The following is a 24529-nucleotide window of genomic DNA, read 5'->3' as shown; positions in this document are numbered from 1 at the left end:
CAGCCTTGGGAAAGTAAATACAACCTCTCTGAACGTTTTTTAAAAAGATGAAACGTGTCAACTACACAACCTCCTTTACACATATACATACGTGTTAGAAGAAAGCAAGGACCGTGCTACATAAATGACACTGTTTTGCAAGAAGGAAAGAGATAACATTTGAATAAAAATGCAAAGTTGAATAGATAGGATGATCAAAACTGTTATGTACATGCTCTATGGAGAAATCAGAATTCTCTCATAGGAAACCGATCCGCGACCCAGTTCAGCCTCTCCTGACGTGAAGTCAGCACCCGCTGCGGGAGCCAGGCTCTCCCCACACAGTCGTATGCTTCGGCAGGTTCCACAAAGCATCTGTTTAAGTCCAACAGTTAATAATGAGGTCATGTGGTCAATTCCCACCCCCCAAAAATGAAGTGCAAAATCAACTTCTGTGACTCAAGAGCTCAACCAGGTCAAAGCTTTGGTATATAATGGAGGCTGTTTTGGTGACAACCAAAGCTTAGGAAGATTCTCTGTTCAGGGGTTTGCCCCCCAAAACAAACACAAAAACAAACCCAGCCCACAAAGCTTAACCACTATATAAATAAAGTAACTGTACAAAGAGAACAAGCCACGACTCCCCTTGAACCAAGGGTTTGTAGCTTCCTAGGCAGCAGTTCTGAAAGCACCAACTAAAGCCACGATGCTTCGACTAAAACACGATGTGTTGGTGAGACTGTTCTGAAAACAAATGCCCACAGGCAAGGGGCTGATGTGCCACAGAAAAAAGTTCAACCAAACAGCAGTCAGTTTTCTTACACTACAACATAAGGTGGTCAGCAACAGAGGGAAGACTTAAGGCGATAAGAGGCGCTACAGAGAGCACCATGCTCTCTGACTCAATCCCAAAACCTTTGCAGAAAGAAAAGGTCTCTCGAGCGTTCGGGCTGTTTCTTAGTTTGCTAGCTGTCAGATACTTCCTCTTCCTCCTCGTCATCCTCATCTTCTTTCCTGTCTACTTCGGAGGTGTCAGAGGACTCGTGAAGCAACACATACTCTCTGCTGCTGAACCCAAATTTAAGTACATCCTTTTCCTTTAGTTCATAGTATCTCTGTGGCTCAATGCGCTTGTTGTTCAAGAACGTTCCATTGCCTGAGCCAAGGTCAATGATGTAGGGCCTCACCCTTCGGCCAACTGTCCCATCAGCGCGGGTATATTCCACAAGCCTAGCAGAGATAAAAGAGAGAAACTTGTCAGCAAAATCCTACCTCAGACCACCCAGCATTTTGCTAACACAGCCTAAACCTGGCAATGACCTGCCTTGAACACAGTTCAAGTCCAAACTCTAGGAAATCAAGGGGAAGGTAAGGCCTTGGATCTGGAAATTGGGAGCAAGTTAAATATACTTAGAAAAGGCGGGAACTGATTACCGAGGGAGTAGGGAAGGAAATTCATGGTAGATCAAAAGTTTAAAATCAGAATCCAAGACCTCTTGCCATGATTAAGAGAATACATTTTTGTGTTGTTTATAATCAAGATAATGCTTCTTGATTTCAACATGTTTTTCAGCATATTTTAGCTCCTGTCCCAATGGGAACAAAGCAGTGGATTTTGACATCAAAGTCAAGAGAGCTACCTTTGAACCAGATCACTTATTAGACTCTGCTGAGCTTCAATCCTCTCACCCGTCGAATGGGGATATGGACAGCTGACCTATCCTCCTCACAGGAGTGTTATGACGATCAAACAGTAACAGATGTCTTACACAAACGGTCAACTACAGATTAGTGAACACACGTGCCAGCCACTTTCAGGTACACTTCCATTTAACCCCCAAAATAGCCCTTTGAGGTAGGGAGAAACTGAGGCACAGAGTGTGGCCTGCCCCAGGTCAAACGTCTGGAAAGTAGCAGTGGCAGGATTCAAAATCTGGATCTCTTGACACCAAAATGTAAGTGATTATTCAAAGGGCGGTTAGAGTCATAATCTTAAGACGAAGATTAGATCTGAGGAGTCTGGGATTTTTCTGCATACACATGTACACAAATGTTAGTAATCCTTAGACTCTCAGCTCCCGCCCACACTTCTGATTCTTCCTGCAAACGTACACTCACCGATACTGAAAGACCGCGTGCTGCTTCGAGCAGGAGGGATGATCGATTGGGATGTCCGCTATGCGGCGGTGCCTGCCCAGCAGGTAGGCGCTCTGCCGATGGATGTACATGACAGGAAGCACCTCGTCATTTTTAAACGGGTAGAGGCGCCATCGTTTTTTGGGGATACGTGCTTCTGGGGGCTCACTATACTTAATGACGACACCCCGGAAGGTGTTGGTGTCCTCAAGAAGTGCCCCAGAGAGTTCAAAGCTTGGCTTTTCTTTCACGGGCACCTCTTTGTCTTTACTGTTGCCACCAGGTCGGGGAACCAACTCCTGAGACTCATTACCACCAGCACTGACTTCATTCTTCTGGCGATTCTCCCGTCTTCGGGCATTGTAAAACTCCCGCTCTGCGTCCTGAGCCTGTAGATTCTGAACGTCTCGGTCCCGTCCCTGAGCCTGCCCACTCCCGGGCCTCTCATTAGGGCTTCTCCTCTGGTGGGAATGGCCCCTGTGTCTGTCGCGGTCGCTGTTTCTAGCTCGCCTGTGTTCCTGGCCCGATGGCTCCCGGTGCTGCCGTTCCTCCCGTCCTCTCCGGGGATGATCCTCGCGTTCCTAAAATTCAAACAGACCCAGTAAATGAAAGGCAGTCCACACTCCATGAACAAGATGCATTCGAAAAGCCACTTGTGATTTGGACTTTGGTATTCAGAGCAAAATGTCCCAGAAATATGATTAGCAGTGGTGCTTGTATTCCCTTGCCAGGCTACACAGACTATTTCCACGCTGTCACCCGACTACAGCTCTAACGCTGCAAGTCCAGGTTCAGAGCCCTAGAAACTAGAGGAGCTACAGTCACGCTCATAGGGAAGCATATACAGAAAACAGAACTAACAGAGTTAAGTAGTCATGTACAAGATAAACACGTAAAGAAAAAACTAGTTATCTCTCACGTCAAAAATGAAAATGTAATAATTTTAAAAGATCTCATTTCAACAGTAACAAAAATTGTTCAATACCAAGGAATACATTTAAGAAGTATGTAAGACATGTAATAAGAAACATGTAAAAATTTAGTGATATTTTTTAAAGATCTGAAAAAAATTGATAAACATATCATGGTTTCTTGAAAAAGACTCAGTATTGAAAATCAGCCTGGTAGAAACTGCAACACATAACATCTATTAATATAGCAATAAAAAAATAAATCAGTAAGAAAGACAATTCAACAGAAAAAAATGGGCAAAGGATATTAACAATTTTCCTTAAAAATATCTAATGAACACATGAATATAATAAACTTATCCTTACTAATAACCAAAGCATCAGAGTTCAAGAGGGAGCCCTGCATGCTATGAGCAAGGCTGCCCCACCTAGAAAAGGTAAAGAGGAAATCCTGAGCACTGAGATCTCACGGCCTCCCCTGCTCCCAAGGCCTTCTCCCTGCTATACACAGGGGTCAAGTGTAGGCCTGCTTGCTCAGAGCAGGATTCAGTTTTTCTAGACTTCCTAGCCTCCAAAGACAAGCATCAAGAGGAAGCCTCAGATGCCCATCCCTTCTACCTTAAGATACTCACAAGCTTGCCACCACCACCTACCAGGACTAATCTCATTATGTCCTTTATCCCCAATTAAATGAGTCACAAAAAGAAGCCACAGACTCTAGGTCATCACCCCCCACCTCCCTTGTATTCTAATCCCCATAAGGCTCTGTTCATCCACTATTCCAATGACCAATTAATGCTCAGTCCTCCTTTTAAAGACATGTAGACCATGGCACCTAGGTGGCTCAGTCGCTTAAACGTCGGACTTTTGATTTCGGCTCAGGTCATGATCTCAGGGTTGTGAGATTGAGCCCTGTGTCAGGTTCTACACTCAGTGGGAAGTCTGCTGGAGATTCTCTCTCCCTCTGCCCACCCCCACCCCGTCGCACAGGGTAAAAAAAAAAAAAAGATGGGCAGGTAGACCAGGCAAAATTAGTAAAAAAGGGTATGACAAATTATATAACCAGATAACACAAAATAACTAAGATTTCAATTATTGATAAACAGGATAATATATATAATATTTTTTAAAAAAAGATTTTATTTATTTATTTGAGAGAGAGAATGCATGAGCATGGGGAGGGGCAGAGGGAGAAGCAGGCTCCCTGCAGCAGGGAGCCGGAAGCAGGGCTTGATCCCAGGACCCTTAACCGACTAAGCCACCCAGGCACCCCATGGTTCTTTTTAAATTAAAAATTTTGCATAGGAAACACACAGAGATGCACACTAAAACATAAAGGAAACAAGGAGAACATAAGTATAATAGAGCCTTAAAGTATAAATATCAAGCTATTAAAAGGGTTGCCTCTGGGGATTCAGGTGATTTTGGGGGGGGGTGAGCCTGCGATTTCGGGGATAATGAGAGAAGTAACCATACACTACATATCCCATACTCTCACTTTTAACTTTATGTACTTCTGTGTTATTACAATGAGCACGCTATCAAGATTTCTTAAATGGTGGTTCAGGTGAATTCAGAGAATGCCTGCAAGCACAAGTCATGCTTAAGTCAGACGCTGTGTGCATTCCTCCTTAGGATTAAGCCATGTGAAAGTCACTTAGTGTCAACTGCCTGTCAAGCCCTATTGCTTAAGAGCCATTTCCAAGTTTCCAACTGACTAACACACAGAAATTAGCTTTTAAAGAGATAATCTGAGGTCAGGAGGGAAGTTAACATAGATAAGCAAATGAAGATACATCAAAACAGTAATAAGCACAGAAAAGTTCCATTCTAAAAGTCCCAGGATTTATTGTAAAATGTTCATTTAGAAACCACAGGTAAAGAGCTGCCAGCTCTACACTGGAAAAAAACAAAAACCAAAAAAACGAAAACCAGCACAAGTGGTTGACAGCCCTCATCTGGGTGGTGTGGTTCTGGGAGCTGCATTCCGAGAGAGCTAAAGCAGTGCCTGATCAATTCACACTGCACACCTCCAAGGCTGTCTGGCTTTGTATCTTTAAGATAATAAAAAGCTGGCCCACAGTCTCTCAAAGTAACAGGATAATCCATTTTCTTAATGTCTATTTGCACATTGTAACACAAAGTTTCTTTAAAAAGACTGAATGCTGGGGCGCCTGGGTGGCACAGCGGTTAAGCGTCTGCCTTCGGCTCAGGGCGTGATCCCGGCGTTGGGATCGAGCCCCACATCAGGCTCTTCCGCTGTGAGCCTGCTTCTTCCTCTCCCACTCCCCCTGCTTGTGTTCCCTCTCTCGCTGGCTGTCTCTCTCTCTGTCGAATGAATAAATAAAATAAAATAATCTTAAAAAAAAAAAAAAAAGACTGAATGCTTCTCTTGAGGGCAAAGCAAGGGTGTCTGCTCTCAGTACTCTCATTCAACATAGTGCTGGAAGTCCTACTTAGTGTAATAAGGCAAGACAAGGAAATACAATGCAGAGAGATTGTAAAGGAAGAAATAAAACTGTCCCTATGTGAAGATATGATTGTCTACGTAAAAAATCCCAAGAATGGGGTGCCTGGGTGGCACAGCGGTTAAGCGTCTGCCTTCGGCTCAGGGTGTGATCCCGGCATTATGGGATCAAGCCCCATATCAGGCTCCTCTGCTGTGAGCCTGCTTCTTCCTCTCCCACTCCCCCTGCTTGTGTTCCCTCACTCGCTGGCTGTCTCTGTCGAATAAATAAATAAAATCTTAAAAAAAAAAAAAAAACCCCAAGAAATCTACAAAAAATCCTCCCGGACTAAATAAGTTAAGTTCAGTGAAGCCACAGGATATAAGAAAAACAGAAAAATCAATTATACTTCTACAGATTAGCAATGAACACGTGGACTAAAATTTAAAATATCACTTATGATCACTCCCCCAAAGAAAAAACTTTGTGTAAATCTAATAAAATATATAAGAATTTAAATGCTAAGAACTACAAACGCCGAAGAAAGAAATCAAAGACCTAAATAAACGACTTATACAGTGTTCATGGACTGGAAGATTCACTTTTTATTAAAAAAGCCAGTTCTCGGGGCGCCTGGGTGGCACAGCGGTTAAGCGTCTGCCTTCGGCTCAGGGCGTGATCCCAGCGTTATGGGATCGAGCCCCACATCAGGCTCTTCCGCTATGAGCCTGCTTCTTCCTCTCCCACTCCCCCTGCTTGTGTTCCCTCTCTCGCTGGCTGTCTCTATCTGTCGAATAAATAAATAAAATCTTTAAAAAAAAAAAAAAAGCCAGTTCTCAGGGCACCGGTGTGGCTCAGTCAATTAAGCATCAGCATCCTGGGATTGAGCCCCGCATCGGGCTCCCTGCTCAGTGGCAAGCTGGCTTCTCCCTCTCACTCTGCCTGTCGCTCCCCCTGCGTGTGCACACATGCTTTCTCTCTCTGTCAAATAAATAAATACAATCTTTAACAACAAGAAAAACCCAATTCTTCCCTAAATACAGCTTCCTGCAATTTCTACCCAAGTACTAGCAAGATTTTTTTTATATAGACAAGATTGTTCTAAAATTTATATGGAGGGGCGCCTGGGTGGCACAACGGTTAAGCGTTTGCCTTTGGCTCAGGGCGTGATCCCGGCGTTGTGGGATCAAGCCCCACATCAGGCTCCTCAGCTGTGAGCCTGCTTCTTCCTCTCCCACTCCCCCTGCTTGTGTTCCCTCTCTCGCTGGCTGTCTCTATCTCTGTCAAATAAATAAATAAATCTTAAAAAAATAAAATAAAATAAAATAAAATAAAATTTATATGGAGGGGCGCCTGGGTGGCTCAGTCGTTAAGCGTCTGCCTTCGGCTCAGGGCGTGATCCCGGTGTTCTGGGATTAAGCCCCTCATCAGGCTCCTCCGCTGGAGAGACTGCTTCTTCCTCTCCCACTCCCCCTGCTTGTGTTCCCTCTCTCGCTGGCAGTCTCTCTCTGTCAAATAAATAAATAAAATCTTAAAAAAATTAAAAAATTAAAAAAAATAAAATTTATATGGAAAGACAAAGAAACTAGTATAGCTAAACAATTTTTAAGAAAATGAGAAGAATCTGTCTACCCAATTTCAAGCCTTACTATATAGCGACCGTAATCAAGACTGTGTGGTACTGGCAGAATGACAGAGATCAATGGAACAAAATAGAGAAGCAGAAATAAACCCACACACATATTCCCAATTGATTTTTGATGAAGAAGCAAAAGCAATTTAAGGAAAGAAAGACAGCCTTTTCAAGAAATGATGCCACAGCAACTGAACATTCACAGGCAAAAAAAATGAACCTCAACCCAGGGCTCATACCTTATACCAAAACAAACTCAAAATAAATCATGGACTTAAATGTAAAACTTTGAAGAAAAAACAATCTTCAGGATCTAAAGCTAGGTAAAAAGTTCTTAGACATGACACCGAAAGCACAATCCATACAAAGCAAGGTGGAGGGACGCCTGGGTGACTCAGTCGGTTAAGTGTCTGCCTTCAGCTCGGGTCATGATTCCAGCATCCTGGGATCCAGCCCTGGGATCCAGCCCATCCAGCTCCTTGCTCAGTGGGGAGCCTGCTTCTCCCTCTGCCTGCTGCTCCCCCTGCTTGTGCGCATTCTCTCTCTCTCTGACAAATAAATAAAATCTTCTAAAAATTAAAAAAATACTTAAGGGAAAAGTTGATAAACTGGACTTCATGACAACATTTTTACTCTCAGAAAAACTCTGCTCAGTGAAGGAAAAGACAAACTACAGATTGGAGAGAAATATTTGCAAACCACGTACCCAAAAAGGTATAGTAATATAGAACTCTACAAATGCAACAGTTAAGAAAAAAAAAACTCAAAAAACTACAACAACCACCCAAGTAGAAAATAGGCAAAAGACTATGAAGAGACATTTCACCTGAGAAGATACACAGAGGACAAATAAGCAGATGAAAAGACGCTCAAGGGAAAATCACAATCAGAGGGGCATCTGGCTCAGGTGGTAGAGCATGGGACTCTAGATCTCAAGGTCGTGAGTTCAAGCCCCATGATGGGCGTGGAGCCTACTTAAAATTAAAAATAAATAAAAAGTAAATAAAATCACAATGAGATATCACCACACATCTATTGGAATGTCTGAAACAAAAAATAATGTCAATACCAAACGCTGGTAAGGATGCAGAGAAACTGCTTCACGCACAATACAGGTGGGAATGTAAAATGGTACAGTCACTGGTAGGGACTGAATCGTGTCCCCCTCAAAATTCGTATGTCTAGATCCCAACCACCGTCCTTAGAATGTACCATTTTTGTGAGGTGTGTGTGTGGTTTTTTTTTTTTTCTTTTGTTTTTTCTTATTGAGATAAGGTCTTTAAAGACGTGATTAAGTTAAGATAACAGCAAAGCCCTAATCCAATATGACTGGTGTCCTTATATGAAGAGAAAGAGACACCAAGGATACGAGCCATGCGAGGACACAGACAAGAAGGTAGCATTTGCAAGCCAAGGAAAGAGGCCTCAGGAGAAACAAAACCTGCTGATACCTTGGTCTTGGACTTCAGCCTTCACAGTTGTGAAAAGATTAATTTCTGTTGTTTAAGGTATCCAGTCTGTGGTAGTTTGTTATGGAAGCCCTAGCAAACTAACACAGCCACTCTGGAACACGGTTTGGCATGCAACTACCACACAATCTAACGACTGCACTCCTGGGCATTTATCCCAGAAAAATGAAGACGTGTTCACACAACAACCTATACGCAAATGTTACAGAGCAACCTTATATATAATAGCCAGAAACTGGAAATGACCCAGATGTTCTTCAATGGGCAAATGGTTAAATCCACACCACTGACTATCACTCAGCAATAAAAAGGAATGAACCACTGACAGGTACAACCACCTGAGTGAATTTCCAAAGAACTGTGCTGCGTGAAAAAAGCCAATCCCTAAAGGTTACACGTATGATTCCATTTACATAAAGTTCTTCAAGTGACAACATCACAGAGACGGAGAACAGATTAGAAGTTGCCAGGACTTGAGGAGTAAAGTGGGTGAGGGAGAGAAGTAGGTGAGACTTCACAAGGGCAACATGATGGATCCTTGTGGTGATGGAAATGTTCTGTATCTTGACTATAGCGATGTCAATATTCTCCCTGTTGATGTTGTACTGGAATTCTGTAAGACATTACCAGTGGGAAAAACAGAGTAAAGAGTATACCTCTGTATTTTTTTAACCACTGAATGTAAATCAACAATTACCTCGAAGTAAAAAGTTTAACAAAACAAGCAGGGAAAAAAACAAAAAACCAACCCAGTTTCTAGAAAAACCCATCGCAGGTACAGGTAAACACACACGATTTTGTGTTTGTTATGACCGAGGAGGTTCTAGATTTGGACCTGGTATCAAAACATCTCAATACACTTACCTGTTTCACTTTGACTGTTGAGTGGTGAGGGCTTCGGCTTCTCTTACTTCGAGGAGACTTGCTTCTTCTCCCTGAGGACTTGTTTTTCTTTTTGGCTGGGGACCTTTCCAGAGCATGGTACACACAGGGTTTTATCTCAATTTCCCTTCCCCCATATAAATTCACTTCAAGTATCAGGCTTACCTACTAACACAAACAGCACATTTGTCAACGGCTCTGTGTTTCACATTAAAGGAGGTGGGAACCTCACTCTCCAGCCCTGACATCTTCCTTGAGTTCCAGACCCACATACAAGGCTCCCCACGGAGACTTCTCACTGAGCATAACTCTTGCTTCCCAATCCCTCAAAACCCTTTCCTCCCTCCATCTCTGCCATCTCAGGAACTGGTACCACCACCCACTCTGTTCCTCAAGCCAAAACCCTAGAAAACACCCTTCACTCTTTTCTCTCTCACCACCAATGCTCCCCACGCCCTCCCCCCACAACCACATCAAACCATCAACAAGTCCTCTGGCTCTATCTCCTCCCTTTCCCACCTCACTCCTACCACTCTCCTCAATCACTAGACAATTTCCCCCCTATTTCTAGAACAATCACATTAATTCTGCTTCGGGTTCTTTGCGTGAATTGTTTCCTCAGCCTGGATCTTTACGAGACTGGATTATTCTTACCATTCGGATCTCAACTCAAATGGCATCTTTTCAGAGAGGCCATCTCTCACTTCCCTCCAAACTCTATCATACTGTTTTAACCTCTTCTTTAACCTAATACTTGTTACTAACTGAAACTATTTTATCTGCTTGTTATTTTGTCTCAAGGCTGGAGCACATCAATTTCTCCAGGGCAAAGACAATCTATTTTGTTCACCCTTGAGGCCCCTGTACCTAACGCCGTCTTTAGCATGCAGTAAAACTATGTTGAAGGAATAAATTAACGAGTCCAGCAAGAGACGATTTTCTTACAAATCTCTACCAGGTAGCTAGCCTAGGCTCTCAACGTGGAATCCTTTGGGGGCAGATCACTGGAAAGCCAACGCCAGCACTCCATTTGCAGGCAGATGGGGAAAATCTTTTATTTAAACCCGATCAGTGCTATCTGCTCTGCCGTACTCGGCCAAGAGCTGGGCACAGAGATGAAGGAGCGGGATCCTACCCATTAGGCATCAGGCGCTTAGCGCAAGTGACAGGTACCAGATTAAACATTCTTTAGCACAAGCACGACCGGTTCACTTCCAACACCTTAAGATAAAATCCAAACTGCGGCGCGCAGCATTTCAAGGTGTGCTTCTGACGCTAGCCCTGTCTTTTCTCAATGAGCCAGACCCAAGTCCATCCCGGGCGCCTTCCCACTTACCGGCTACCTCCTCGGGCTCGGTTCCCGCGGTGACCAGGGCGGCCCGGGTCGCCGGCCGGCGGGGAAGCGCTACCGCCAGAGGAATCTGGGCGGCGGTGGGCGGGAGGCGCGGCTTCCGGGCTGAGGCGTTCCTGCTTCACCTTCACCACCACTGCCGCCGCCACCACGTCCCCATCACGGTGCCTCCGCCTGCTCCCCCGCTCCCGCTCGCTCTTTACCTCCTTCATGCTGAGATACGAGCCGAGCGAAGGAAAAGGTAGTCCGTTGCGCTCCTCTCGCTAAAGGAAATGACGGGCTTGACCCCTGGACTTCCGCTTCCGGGTGCGCGATCTCCCAGAAACCCTCGCGGCGGAGAGCTAAGCACGTGACTACGATTCTTAGCGGGCGGGGCTGTAGGCATCGACTGGGGTGGCGGGAGTTTTAAGTGTCAAAAAGAAACTTCTGGGAAAAAGCTCCCCTGGAGGCTGTTTGCTGCCGCGTTATTAGTAATTACTAAATACGGAGACAATCTGAATGCCCAGCAGTAGGAAATTGTCGCCATTCGTAACGCTGTTTACAAGCTCTGTGACAGAGGGAGGAATCCCTGATTTGTTCAACGAAAGAAGCGGGATAAATAATGGTGCGCAAACCGTGATTACATTTAGGTTTGGAAATACGAAGTTAAGGAGAGAAGGAAATGGAATCACACATAGTAGCCCGTGGGCAAGTTATTAGCATTTCCCCCTCTCTTCTTGAACTTTGTTATGCTGTCATTTCAACATTTAATTAAAAACACTTTCTTTAAAATTTTTTTTATTTTCAAGTCATCTCTACAGCCAGCGGTGGGGCTTGAACTCATTACCCCCAGGTCAAAAGTCTCACGCTCCACTGACTGAGCCAGCCAGGCGCCTCCAAAACACTTTTTAAAACCTGGGAATTCCATGGGGCGCCTGCGTGGCTCAGTCGTTAAACATCTGCCTTCGGCTCAGGGCGTGATCCCGGCGTTCTCGGATTGAGCCCCACATCAGGCTCCTACGCTGGTAGCCTGCTTCTCCCACTCCCCCTGCTTATGTTCTCTCTCTCGCTGGCTGTCTCTCTCTCTCTCTGTCAAATAAATAAATAAAAATCTTAAAAATAAATAAATAAATAAATAAATAAATAAATAAATAAATAAATAAATAAATAAAACCTGGGAATTCCAGATGCCTTCCTCTGGGAATCTTCCCCAAGCCTTCACTGAGAAGTCACATGATTCCCCTTTTGCAGGTGACAAAATTGGGGGTCAGCGAAGGTGACCTGCCACCTCATTCAAATTGCGAGCGAGATGCAGCGCAGGGACTCGAACTTCTGTTTTGCCTGTCCAAGAGTATCAAGGCGACCCAGTAAGCAGGAACCCTGATAAGGTAAGCACCAGGAGAATTTTTCACGCAGGCTGAGCGGAAACTCGTGCTGCTGGCCCCGCCCCACTCCGAAGCCCCGCCCAGGCCACGAGGAAGGGAGAGGAAGTTTCCATGGTGACGGCAAACAAGGCGCACACTCGAGGGGCAGCCGCCGGGCTACTATCCCCGTCGCCGCCATGATCCCCCCTGCGGACTCTCTGCTCAAGTATGACACCCCGGTGTTGGTGAGCCGGAATACGGAAAAGCGGAGCCCCAAAGTAAGGACGGGTCTCTTGGGGCGGGAGAGCCCGGAAGCTCGGATGGGGAAAGATCCCTGCGATGAGGATCCGGGGTCCCAAGAGACGTGTGCTGCCGCAACTGGGAGCAAAGGGAATTGGGAAGGAAGATGGGAGAGCAGTACAAGAAAGCCCCGATGGGTAACCCCAGAGAGCAGATTTAGGATAAGGAAAGAAGTCACGGAGATGGATGGGGCTCACTCTTTTTCACAGTAGGCTGGTCCAAGAATAGATCTGGTAGTGATTGCTCGCTCCATCATTAGAGGGCTGAGCACCCGTGCCAGAAACGTTGGTTCCAGGAGATACAGGCCTTGGGCTAGGGTGGGACCAGAGACTCTTCATGGCTTCCTTCAGGTGAGACTTAACTTCTGAGAAGAGAGGCGGGGAAAGTGAGCTGGGAAGAGGGGAGGGGTGTTTAGAAGACCTGGGGCAGCAACCCAGAGGGCTTGGGTATGTGGAGTTTAGTGTCTGAATCACCTCCTGCCCTAACTTGTCCATTCTTCTCAGGCACGGCCACTGAAAGTCAGCCCCCAGCAGCCTGGACCCTCCGGTCCAGTCCCACAGCCACCAAAGACCAAGCTCCCCTCAACTTCTTGTGTCCCAGATCCTACAAAGCAGGCAGAAGAAATCTTGAATGCCATTCTACCCCCAAGGTAAAAACATAGGAGCAGCGGCTGGGAGAAAGCCCAGGCTTTGCATCCCAGAACTGGAATGTAGGAAGAGGCACCCTGTCTCTGTTCCTGGCCAGGATTTCTGCCCAGCATCCCAGAACTCCTAGAGCTTGCAGATGGCTGGATCCCAGAAGGGTGGGGCGAGACCTCTTCTCTATCCTCCTCTTTTCCTGAGTGCTCAAACCCAGGCTCATGGCTTTAAATACCATCTGCGTGCTGATGGCTCCCAAATGTGTCTCTGCAGCCCTGTCCTTTCCTCTAAAGTCCAGACCCATATATTTTACTGCTTCCTCATTATCTTCATGAAGGGATCTCCTGGGCATCTCAAACTCAGCATGTCCACACTAAATCACGATGTGCCCCTCTCCCAACCTACTCATCCCCAGTCTTCTCCTTTCTACTCGTGGCTCAGGCCACCCTTCATTCCTTTTGGTCTCTCACATCACACGTCCTATCCTTCATCCAAGTATTTTGGCTCCTCCTTCAAATTTATATCCCAAATCTAACCACTTTCCACCCCCCTCTGCTTCTACCATTTTGTTCCTCGTCACTGTTTGTCGCCTACAGTGGCCTCCTATCTGAAAACCTTGCTTCCATTCTTTGCCCCTACAATCTATTCTCCAAACAGCCCTGAAATCCTAAGCCAGACCATGCCAGTCTTCTGCCAGGAACTCTTTAATGGCTTCCTGTGTCAACCCGACTAAAATCCAAAGTCCTTACAATGACCTACAAGAGTTGGCACGATGTGGCCCCTCGTATATCCATGATCTTGTCTCCCATTATTCTCCTTGTTCAGTGTGCTGATGCCACAGGGGCCTCTGCTCACTGTCTCTGGAATACTTCCATCACCCTTCCACCTCAGGGCCTTGAAGGCTGTTCCTACTGCCAAGGATACTCATCCCCCGATGTCCACCTCATTCCCTTCCGTCTCTTTACTCAGGTCTTGCTCAAACGTGGTTTCCTCAAGGGGGGCCTTCCTCGAGAATCCTTGTAAAAGAGCACCTTCTCCCTTCTTCACCATCCCCTTACCCTGCTCCTTCCTTCTGCAGCCACGTGTATCACTATCTGACATGCTTTGTCGACTATCTTTATATAATAAGTTGACAGCACAGTTTCTAAGGCTGTGATGAAAAGAGTGACTACAGTCTCATCCGAGATGGAAGTCAAAGAAGGGAGGGGTAATTTTTCAGGTGATTCCCTCCTGTCAATAAATGGAAATCCTCTCCCCATGGTGATTCTACCCTCAGGCTCCCTCCTTGTGATTCTGGAACCTGGCCATGCCTCTTAACACAAGGTTTATTGGGGGATGGAGGGAGGGGAGAGCGGGGAGGGGACCACATAGGCACACGCCTTCAGAAAGCTCCCCACTGCACACATTTGCCCCTTTCTGGCTGGCACAAGGTTTATGGTGCCCTGTGCCTCCCACCGCACAAATCAGTGGGAAATTCTCACTGGGCCTTCTGTTCCAATCAAGCAACAAGGCCCATGAATCTGTCCTCAACTCATTAGGAGGGTAAGATCTGGAACATGGGTGATGATTTCACAGAGAGCCATAGGAGGGTAGAGATTGCCCCGCTCCGAGGTAGAGGCCCCGTGGAGGTGGCTTAGTGGGTGTGGCTGTGGAGCCCCACACTCCCCAAGGAGGAGAGCGGGATGGAAGATTCTGGTGGGTGGGTGACAGAGCTGCCGCTTGTTCCTGCTCAGGCAGAGAACCGAAGGGGCCGTCTCTGCTCACGTCCGAGGCCCCACTAGCTGGGGGTTTGCTCAGCCTGGCTGTGTCTGCGCCGCAGGGAGTGGGTGGAGGACACGCAGCTATGGATCCAGCAGGTGTCCAGCACCCCCAGCACCAGGATGGACGTGGTACATCTGCAGGAGCAGCTGGACCTGAAGCTGCAGCAGCGCCAGGCCAGGGAGACCGGCATCTGTCCCGTGCGCAGGGAGCTCTACTCGCAGTGTTTTGGTGAGTGACCTGGCGCAGGCTGGGTTTGGGGGGACATGCAGTGCTCTCCTACCTCCTGCCTTCCCCTTGAGCACACACCCAGGCTCTGAGTATCCCTGAGCTGAAGCCCACCGCGTCCTGGAATCGTCTTGTCTCCCCCTCCCTGCCCGCCGCCCCAGGAACTGCTGAATGTCCCCTCATCTGCCAGCCAACCTGGCCACCTGGTTCCTAACCTCTTAGCAAATGTTTGAAGACGAGAACTTCCATTTTAAATCTTTTTTTTAAGTATTTTTTTAGATAAAAAGCCTGTTAGATTTTTAATCAGAAAGATTAATGTTCTGTATTTATATCCATCCATCAACATTCAGCCCTTGGCCCAGAAAGATATTTCAGGATAATGTGCTATTAACCGACAATCACAAAAGATTTAAGTGATAGTGTCAAATGGCTGTCCCCCAACCCAAACTCACTGGCCCGTGTGGACTCTGACATTCAGACTGCCACCAAACCCTGTGGCCAGCAGGCTCCCTTCAGTCTGAGGATGATTATGGTTTGCTTGCCACATCAGCATCTATGGAAGAGATGGGTGGGCAAGCTCTGATTCCTACTGTTTGCAGCCCCCAGCCCGTCCAACCAAAGGGGCACACACGAGTTCCCAGCTGCTTTAAAGTAGCCACCATCCTCAAACTGGAAAGTCAGATTTCTCTGGGTAGGACCGTGGGGTTTCTACCTGAGGGGGGGTCAGAGGGGCCTCCTGGATACAAGCAAACCCAAGGGCTCCAGTCTCCCTCTGCCCTGGGCTCGCCAACTGCCTGTCCTCCAAAGCACCAAATTCAGAGCAGTGGCTGTCTGGCAAGGCTCCTGGGGCCTCTGTCTCCAAGTGGGGAAGACACACGCTGCACCGTCCCCAGTAGGAAGGGTGGTGAGCCACAGACGTGGCGCAGTTCCCTCCCACCTGCCCTACTGAACTCATTGTGTGTGCGCTTTGGAAGACGAGCTGATCCGGGAGGTCACCATCAACTGTGCGGAGAGGGGGCTGCTGTTGCTGAGAGTCCGGGACGAGATCCGCATGACCATTGCCGCCTATCAGACCTTGTATGAGAGCAGCGTGGCCTTCGGCATGAGGAAGGCCCTGCAGGCCGAACAGGGGAAGTCAGACATGGAGAGGAAAGTGAGTGGGGTTGACCACGAGGCTTCAGCCCTCTGTGAACCCTTCTGTCAATCTCAGGGCCACAGGGTTGTCATTCCAGATGAAATTCTGGCCTCTGAGGGTGCCCTGGCCCTCCCGTCTGTGGGGACCCCTGGGTTCAGAGTGTGCTGGCCAGCCTGGTGCCGGCAGAGCCCACTCCTCGAGGACGTGCCATGCCAGTCACTGACCTCCCACTGGGTGGCAGCACAGACCCTGGCAATGTCGGGTTGCACAGCTGTGTCCCGGGACCCCTCCACCCAAGCACTCACACCGCCCAGTCCTCTTGGCAGCGTCCCAGGATGACCGGAGTTTCTGTCCTCAGATTGCAGAATTGGAAACAGAAAAGAGAGATTTGGAGAGGCAAGCGAACGAGCAGAAGGCCAAGTGTGAGGCCACCGAGAAGCGGGAGATCGAGAGAAGACTGGTGGAGGAGAAAAAGCACAACGAGGAGATTCAGTTCCTCAAGCGGACGAATCAGCAGCTGAAGGTGGGCCCCCCCAAGCCTCCTCCACGGCAGGCGCAGGTGGAGGGGCTCCTGCCTGCCGCCCCCCACCACCACGCGGGGGCCAGGCGGCGGCTCCGTTTCCTACAGAGGATTCAGCGTACTTGTCCACACGTCCTGCCAAGAAGTAAAGGGAGCTGATGTGGGGGCGGGGTGAGGGTTCATTATGCAGCTTCTCCATCCATCTGGCTCTGAATTCCCACAACACCTCAGCCCCGCTCTCCGGTGGAGGGTTTTTTCCCCTTGGAAAAAAGTTGCCCATCCTCCAGGAGAGGTGGATATGGCAGAAAATAGAACTTCTGTCCCATGACAGCTGGTGTTTTGGAGCCTTCCTAGTGTGGGCTGTATCTCTTCAGCAGGCATTTAGGGGAGGGCTTTCCCGCCTGCAGCCCCTCCGAGGCATGGCATTTGGGGTGGGCAGGGAGGGCCGTTTGAGAGGGAAGAACCATTTCAAATTAGGAGCCTCCCCCAGGTGTGTGGTCAGAGGAACTCTAGGTGTTTTTCCTCAAAGTCCCTTTGCCAGTGGTTTACTTTTATCCAGCTGAGCTGAAGCAGGACCAGGAGTCTGAAATTCCAGGCTCTCTATGGGATCTGAAGGTTCTCTAAGGCTGGGCCCCAGACCGGCATCATCACCTGGGAACTCTTAGAAATACAAATTAGTGGGCCTATCCCACATCTACTGAATCAGAAACGTTCGGGTTGGAGCCCAACAACCTAACAAGGTCTGCGGGCAATTCTGGTGCTCGCTGAAGTTCGAGAACCATTGTTCTAGATATGGGACCTGTTGATGTGTAGTGATGGCCCTGGCCAGAGGCGCCCCTGGATGTTCTCTCCCTTCCCTCCCAGTCTCATGGAAAGCTCACATTCTTGTGATTGGCAGGCTTCCTGGGGTTTCACCAAGGACAGGCACTTGAGCTAAAGAAGGGCTTGTATGAACTGCTGGGGCAGGATGACAGATTTTTCTGTTGCTGAGTTTAACAAAGAAAAGCTAGAAACTTCACAGCCAGACATGAATCTGTTTACTTAGCAGCTTCTGAAGCCGCGTGCCTTATCTGCCGTGTTCCTTTATGTTAAGCCCGAGTTCCTCAGTTCCTTGTGGTACCAGCAGCAGGAGCAAAGCAGAGTACCTTGGCATCGTTCTAACGTTTACAAGCAACCTTGTCATCCCCAGGGTGAAGGGCTCTTTAGAAGTGAGTTATTTTTATTGGCTCCAAGCTGTACTGCAAATAAAGCAGTGCTTGCAGTCCCCAGGATGGACCTACTTAAAGATCTGTCCACACACCATGATAGTAAATTATTTTACTGGCTGCCGGAGGAGCAGAGTAAATAACTCCCAAGTGTCTTAAGCTTTACATACAAGATGGACAGCTCCCTACTTCCTGGTAGCAATTTTCTCTAATTGGGTGTCAAGTTGTCTCGGTGGCTGAAAAATGGCTGTTTCCCAAACCTCTCGTCCCAGCACAGGTCTCCCAGGATCCCGAAGCAGAGAGCCAGATGTTTACCTTAGCATTTCAGGCCTGAAATCTGAGCCATGAAAAACCACTATTTCAACAACTTTTATTCAATTTCCTTTTCAGTGCTTTATATTATACGCGGAGCCATTATTGTATGGAAATCAGGACAGCTCTGGTTTCTCCTAATGTAGCAAGACTGGATGCCAAGCCCGAAACCAGCTAATCTATGAAATATGGAATGGGGAATGAGGGGAAAAACACTTGGCGGGGCAGCACTGGATTCTTCCTGGGGACTTTATCACCTCTCCGCTAAAGGCTACAAGCTTCAAATATTAACGGAGTTTGTTTTTGTTTTTCAGGCCCAACTGGAAGGCATTATTGCACCAAAGAAGTGATCACTTCCACATGGGTCTCAGCGAGCACTGCTACCCCATCCTAAGCCCGTTGTAATAAAAAAAAGCTAGCTTCCTGAGTGAACGGGCCCTACCCTCCCCGGACCCCCCCCCCATCCCCACCTACATGTTTGTCAGAAGCCACACGTTGCCCCAATGGCACGAACACTTAGGTCTGGCAGCCAGGCTCCTCGCTGGGCAGTGGAAGGTGCTGCAGCCCAGTCTCCGTATGTGACCAACCTTGGGATTGGCCAGTTCGGAAAGTAAGGCTTCCTGCCATATCCCTAGCAGGTGAACCAACTGCCTTCCCACCACTGCTCCATACTATGCATTACTTCTAGCCACATGAGCCACCTTCCTGTCCCGCTTCTGGTCCATGACGTATCTTGTACCTGACCGTGGGCTGCTGTGGCCTCAGTCTATCCCTTGAGGTCTCTCACCATCCCCCACCCCAGTGCGGTTCTAAGGACTCATGCTGGAGTTCTGCGTTTATACTAGGTCATTTTACCCCTGCCCGCCCAGGCCACCACACCCCCTTCCCTAGTCTCAGACTGCCCAGGTGAAACAGCAATGGCAGAGTCAAAGCCACGGCTTCCGAGAAAGTAAATGTTTGCTGGGAAGGCACCCAAGTCATGAGGTCCACTAGGAGCTGCCTGCGCCTCAGGAGCCCTGATTTGGTTTGTTCATCTTATTCTGCAGAAAATCACACCCTGACCCTATGCCCCTCGAACTAGCTATGGTTAGCGAACAACTGGAGAGGTTCCCAAACCGCACGCGCGGCTCTAACTATTAACGATCAGGCTATGGCCTGTAGACTGCATTTTACTACCCCTCCGGTTAAACTCTGTTCAGAGGCCCACGGCTGCTCCTGGTTTCGCACACCCAGAAGAGTAAGTGAGCGACGCAGACCTCTCATTTAAGGCCGTCCAGGGTGCGCTAGCTCAGCAAGATGGGTGACTCACACCCTTCGTTCAGATTGCACGAGGAACATACCTAGGAAGGCACGAACGTGTCCGCGTGGCCGGAGTGCCTCAAGCTGCTCGGCGTTCCCCCGAGGAGGTGCCAAGAAGGACCCTCCTTAGTGGGGCTCGTCCGTTAAGGCTCCAAGGCTCACTGGGAGAAGGGCGGCCTGACAAGAAGAGCTGTATTCCGAGTCAAACATGCCCGTGTCTCTCTCCTCTCAGATTGGAAGCCAGCTTTTACCCCCTGTCCTGAGGCATTCTAGGGCTCCACTCAAATCACCTGTCTGGGCTGCCATTTTCCTGGAAAAGAACTCTGTTCACTGAGATGTGCTAGTTCCGGGACTCCTTGGCAGTAAAGCACCCATGTCCTGACTGCGTCCATCTAACAGACTCATGGAGGGACAGCTGAAGTGGCATTTCCCCCTCATTTTGAAGCCTAGGCCACGTACACTACATCCTTGAGATCTTCTTTTCACGTTTCTGTTTCGAACTACTTGCCGGTATAAAAGAAATTCCACCCTTTCCATTCTGTAGACCTCATCTCTGTCAGAGATCTGCAGGCCATGGTTACCCTCTGGAGGAACTAAGGGCTCCTTTACGTGTCCAAAGTGCCACCGGACCCCAGTTCTAAAGCCTTGGTGGTGTAGGGACTTCATTTTCACCGGCACCAGTGAAGAGTTTCAGCTGTCAAACCTCAGAAATGCATCATGGCCTCAGAAATGCCAACTGGGCATGAAGAAAAGGAACACAGTTTCTAATTGCATATTTTTGTATAATTTAATAAACTTTTAAAACGTTACTGCTTATGTTTGAACTTTTTGTGTTTGTGTTTCTGTTCGTCTGAGTCATTGGTCTTCTTTCTGTTCCTGTTCCTATTTTTCACGTTGTGTGTTTCATAGTAGCGTACACCAACTTTCCTGGGTTGCTGCTGCCGTGCGGCTCGCCTCCGCTGTAAACAACGGCAAAAAAGAACAAGACCAAAAACCCAATCACAGAAAAGTCACAGAATAGGCCCCCGTTTCTCTGTGCTCCCTTCCTGTGCTGCTCCCCCAAGTACTACAAGCAGCACTAGTAACAAGAAAGGGCTCCCCTCACGACCCAAGTGTGCCCGTCCACGGTAACTTGTGATGGCGCCATGTTCTAGACTGTCGTTTGGTCCAGCCGTCGTCCATGCTGGAATCTTTTCTACTGTACTCCTGACACGTGGTCCTCTGTCTAAGGGTGAACACTTCCAGTAACAAGCTCTTCCCTTCCCAGGCGAGCCCACCCCAGCTCTGATGAGCCCAGTTACAAAGCTGAGGGCAGGGATCCGTCTGCCTACACAGCTCTGCTCACCACGGAAAACTAACAGACCACAGAAAACCAGCGGACCCTTCTAGAGGGTAGTCCACATGTTTGAGGACAGCAATCGAGAACTCAAGGACCTCCATCCACTGGGCCAACTCTTGATCCTATTGAACTGATCTCAGCTAGGTCACCTAGGACTGGAGTTCTGAGAATTCAACTCCAGACCATCAGTTCTGGAAAGAGTGTCTCTTAGGAAATGGATTTCTCCCCTCTATGTCCTGGGTGATGTTTAAGACCAAAACCACGTACTTCCTTAGATGTAAGCATCCTGCGAGTTTTATTCGAATGGTCCTCTTCCCTCTGTGCCTTCCTCTTCTTTCCCTTTTTGGTAGGTGCTGGAAACACAACACACGAACACACAGAAAAGAAACGGGAATTTTCTCTTCAAACCTGTCTGTGAATGCTAAGGTGGGAATGAGCCTAATGTGCTGGAGGAAGAAGGCCAGTGTGCATGGAGTGCGGTGGGCACAGTGCAGAGGAAAGCAGGATGAGGCCAGGAGGGTGCCAAGCCAGAGGGCCCACGGAAACACACTTTTCACACAGAAGTTGCAAGTCCAGTGGAGTAAAGAACAGATACCTGACCGGACATCCCGCCTCCCACAAAAAGATCTGGCTGACCCACCCCTCTATTTGTAAGGTTACTAACATACTCTTTTTACAGGAAGCTTCTTGAATTAATCCCAAGAAATGTGCAGAATGAAAAGTGAATAATCCAAGCTATACGACAAAAAGTATATGGAACGGGGTCACCTGCCAGCAATGAAAAGCACCTGTGCGGACCACAGCACAACCTCCAAGTTTGGGAAGTCCCGTCCCCACAGTTCCGAAGATGCACGCGGCGGCTCGGCAGTTTGACTAACTCACCTTTGCCTGTGTCTTCTACGACTTCTTCCGCAGCTTCTTGTTGTTCACATTTTGCAAAAACCTTTTCACTCAGTCCCTTGGATATTCTGCAACAGAAAAGCCCAGTAACAAAGCTGCCCATTACTCGCCTCAGCTGCCCGAATCCCGTGCCAGCCAGGGGGCAGGGACCGCGCTGCGGACTGCAAAACGCTACCCCCTTCAGGCGGCTGCCTCCCCGGCCCGCTGGCAGGTGGCAACGCCCCGCAGTTCCGGCAGCTCCCTGGGCCTTTGTCAGAGGCGGACCTAAGCTGCTCTTACTTCAGGGAGCTGCAGCTCAGAGACGTACAGATCACTTTTTTAAAAAGTGGCAATAACTCCCTTCCACCTCCCATAAAAATACTGCTCCAGGGGCGTCTGGGTGGCTCAGTCGTTAAGCATCTGCCTTCGGCTCAGGTCATGATCCTGGGGTCCTGGGATCGAGTCCCGCATCAGGCTCCCTGCTCAGAGGGAAGCCTGCTTCTCCCTCTCCCACTCCCCCTGCTTGTGTTCCCTCTCTCGCTGTGTTTCTGCCAAATGAATAAAATCTTAAATACAGCTCCAGTCCTCTTGGCAAGTGTCTCAGAAAGGAACGCACGAACTACAATTTGTGAGAAGATGAGGATACTACCTGACTGCTGAAAACTTCTTGGCTTTGGCTTTGTTTAAAAACTTCTGATATTTAGCAATCTTTTCATCCAGCGCTTTAATAACCGCCTTGGTGTCATTTCCCGCGTGCGCGTCCGGGGACGCCGGGCAAGACTCCTCGTCCTCTTCTCCCGGTTGCTCCTGTCCCTCCTCCTCCTGCTCCTCGTCGGAAAAGCTCTCAAGCTCGTCGTCGATATCAGACATCTCCAGAGGGACCAGGTCATCCCCGGAAAACTGAGGCACGACATTGATTTTGCCAAAGTTCTGCCGAACCCGTGCCAGTATCTGCTGCATTTCTGAGTCAGCGTCACAGTGACTGTTCTCTTTTTCCTTCTCAGTGACAGGCTCCGAGGCTTCAGCTACAGTGTCTGCAACTTCCTCTTCTGCACTCCTCTGGCTTGCTTCTGCGGCAACGTCCGAAGACGAGGAGGATGGGAGCTATTCAGGCCAAAGAGGGGAGCAGGCGGGGGAGAGAACGGGATCAGAAAATAAAAACCATTTCTGAACTGACAGCCTGCTCTCAGAGGAGGCAGTCCTCTTCTCGGGACCGAGGGAGAGAGCGCAACACCCCCACCCTGGAGTCACGTCCCCCATAGGCCCAGGCGCATTACACCCGGAAGCCGCTACTCAGGCATCAGAGGCATTCAGCTGCGGGTCCGAAGGACGAGCCCACGCTGAGGGGCCGCCATGGCCCACAGAGCTGCCAACTCCCCCCACCCTTCCCGCGGAGGGGAAGGCATGGAAGATAGGGACACCCGAGAGCAGCGCACACAACTGCCCCAGAGGGAAAGCAGAGCGCTAAGCGGGGACGCAGGGGAGGGCCCTGGAGGAAAGGTGTGACCAAGAGGAGGGAAGCTGGCGAGGAGAGGCCAGAAGGAGCCGCGTGAATTGGGGGCCACGGAAACGACCCGCCTCTGTGAGGTCACAGTGAAGGAGAAGTGTGTGCCAGGCTTCGTCCCGGCGCTTCGCATGTGTGGGATTTTATCCTTGCAACTGAGATTCACGGCACTTGGGCGAGTTTCTGGAGGCAAGAGCGGCTACACAAAGTGTTCATTAAATCAGGAATCCAGAAAATTCAGGGAACTGCATACAAGATTTGTAGGTGCATTTTTATACCTTTTTCTGAAGCTAAGTTTTTAGCTTTTGGATTGTGGAAGAGCTTCAGCCACTACCAAAAAGAAAAAAAGAAAGAAATCACAGCCTGGGGAAACTACTGATCTCAAAGGCAACGACCACACGTGGAGGAAGAGATCAAGATCACCCCACCCTGTGCACACAGGGTCCCAACAGACCCTGCCACACCTCCTCCTTCCTCACACCCGGGGCCTCCCACCATGCCTCCCGCCCCTCGCGCCTTGGTCAGCCCTATGACGTCCCCGCAGCACTCAGATCACAGCAGGCAGGCTCCCGCCCCGGGTGCTCTGGGCAAGCCGCAGCCTTTGCCCATCCGGTGCTCCCCTCAAGACAGCCACTCGGCTTCTGCCGCACACCTTTAAGGTCTCCGCCAAAATGTCAGTTCCTCTGAGGCCACTCCCGCCCACCCCACGTACGAGAGCACTCCTCTCCATCTCCCAAGCCCCTTACCCTGGTTTTGTCTTCCTCACAGTAAGCAGTGCTTCCTGACATTCTCTATTGATCTGTCTACTGTCTCCCTGTAGTGTCAGAATATATGTTTGGTCTTGGCACAAGAGCTCTAAACCCCTTGATATCTCCTAAGTAAAAAAGGGGCATCCGTCGTTTTTCATCACAAGCCCCTTTCCACCACCCCGGAGCTTATGCTGGTGAGACGCTCATGGTAGAGCCTCGCTTCAGAACAGGGACTGGACCAGAAGGCCCCAGCACTTGATGAGGCGGCTAGCGATGGAGCTCAATCACCGATGGCCCATACTTTCATCAATCAGGCCAACAGAACGGAACCTCCGTGAGAAGCCCTGAAGGACGGGTCTGGGGGGCTTCTGGGTCGAAGGAGCCGATGTGCCACCCACAATCCCACACCTGGCCCCACGCATCTCTTCCATTCGGCTGTTCCTGAACTGCAACCTCTAAAATAAAGTGGCCATCATAAACCACTTTTCTGAGTTCTAGGAGTTGTTTTAGCA

General features: G+C 48.8%; 3 protein-coding genes across 3 annotated transcripts in view; 1 reads left to right on the top strand and 2 right to left on the bottom strand.

Moving 5' to 3' along the window:
* Window positions 1–11095, bottom strand: part of SNIP1 (Smad nuclear interacting protein 1) — an 11377-nt gene extending 282 nt beyond the window's left edge. The window contains exons 1-4 of the mRNA XM_045782433.2: window positions 10794–11095; window positions 9440–9542; window positions 2098–2696; window positions 1–1209 (exon numbers count right to left, since the gene is read on the bottom strand). The exon at window positions 1–1209 is cut by the window's left edge and continues 282 nt beyond it. Coding sequence (XP_045638389.1) covers window positions 945–1209; window positions 2098–2696; window positions 9440–9542; window positions 10794–11020 — 1194 coding nt within the window. The 5' untranslated portion in view covers window positions 11021–11095 and the 3' untranslated portion in view covers window positions 1–944. The remainder of the gene's footprint in view (window positions 1210–2097; window positions 2697–9439; window positions 9543–10793) is intronic.
* A 1201-nt stretch (window positions 11096–12296) lies between these two features.
* DNALI1 (dynein axonemal light intermediate chain 1) lies at window positions 12297–20355 on the top strand. The gene is made up of 6 exons (XM_045782343.2): window positions 12297–12429; window positions 12955–13100; window positions 14909–15078; window positions 16050–16228; window positions 16569–16733; window positions 18562–20355. Exons 1-6 carry the CDS (start codon window positions 12349–12351, stop codon window positions 18595–18597), a joined length of 777 nt encoding a protein of 258 aa, XP_045638299.1. The 5' UTR covers window positions 12297–12348; the 3' UTR covers window positions 18598–20355.
* Window positions 20322–24529, bottom strand: part of GNL2 (G protein nucleolar 2) — a 23795-nt gene continuing 19587 nt past the window's right edge. Inside the window, exons 13-16 of the mRNA XM_045782342.2 lie at window positions 22414–22868; window positions 21768–21853; window positions 21153–21238; window positions 20322–20505 (exon numbers count right to left, since the gene is read on the bottom strand). Of these exons, the coding sequence (XP_045638298.1) occupies window positions 20353–20505; window positions 21153–21238; window positions 21768–21853; window positions 22414–22868 (780 nt within the window). The 3' untranslated portion in view covers window positions 20322–20352. The remainder of the gene's footprint in view (window positions 20506–21152; window positions 21239–21767; window positions 21854–22413; window positions 22869–24529) is intronic.

This window comes from Ursus americanus, chromosome 33, assembly GCF_024610735.1.
Source record: "Ursus americanus isolate L20-20 chromosome 33, mUrsAme1.1.p, whole genome shotgun sequence".
Lineage (NCBI taxonomy): Eukaryota > Metazoa > Chordata > Mammalia > Carnivora > Ursidae > Ursus > Ursus americanus.
This window is presented reverse-complemented; position numbering and strand designations above follow the sequence as displayed.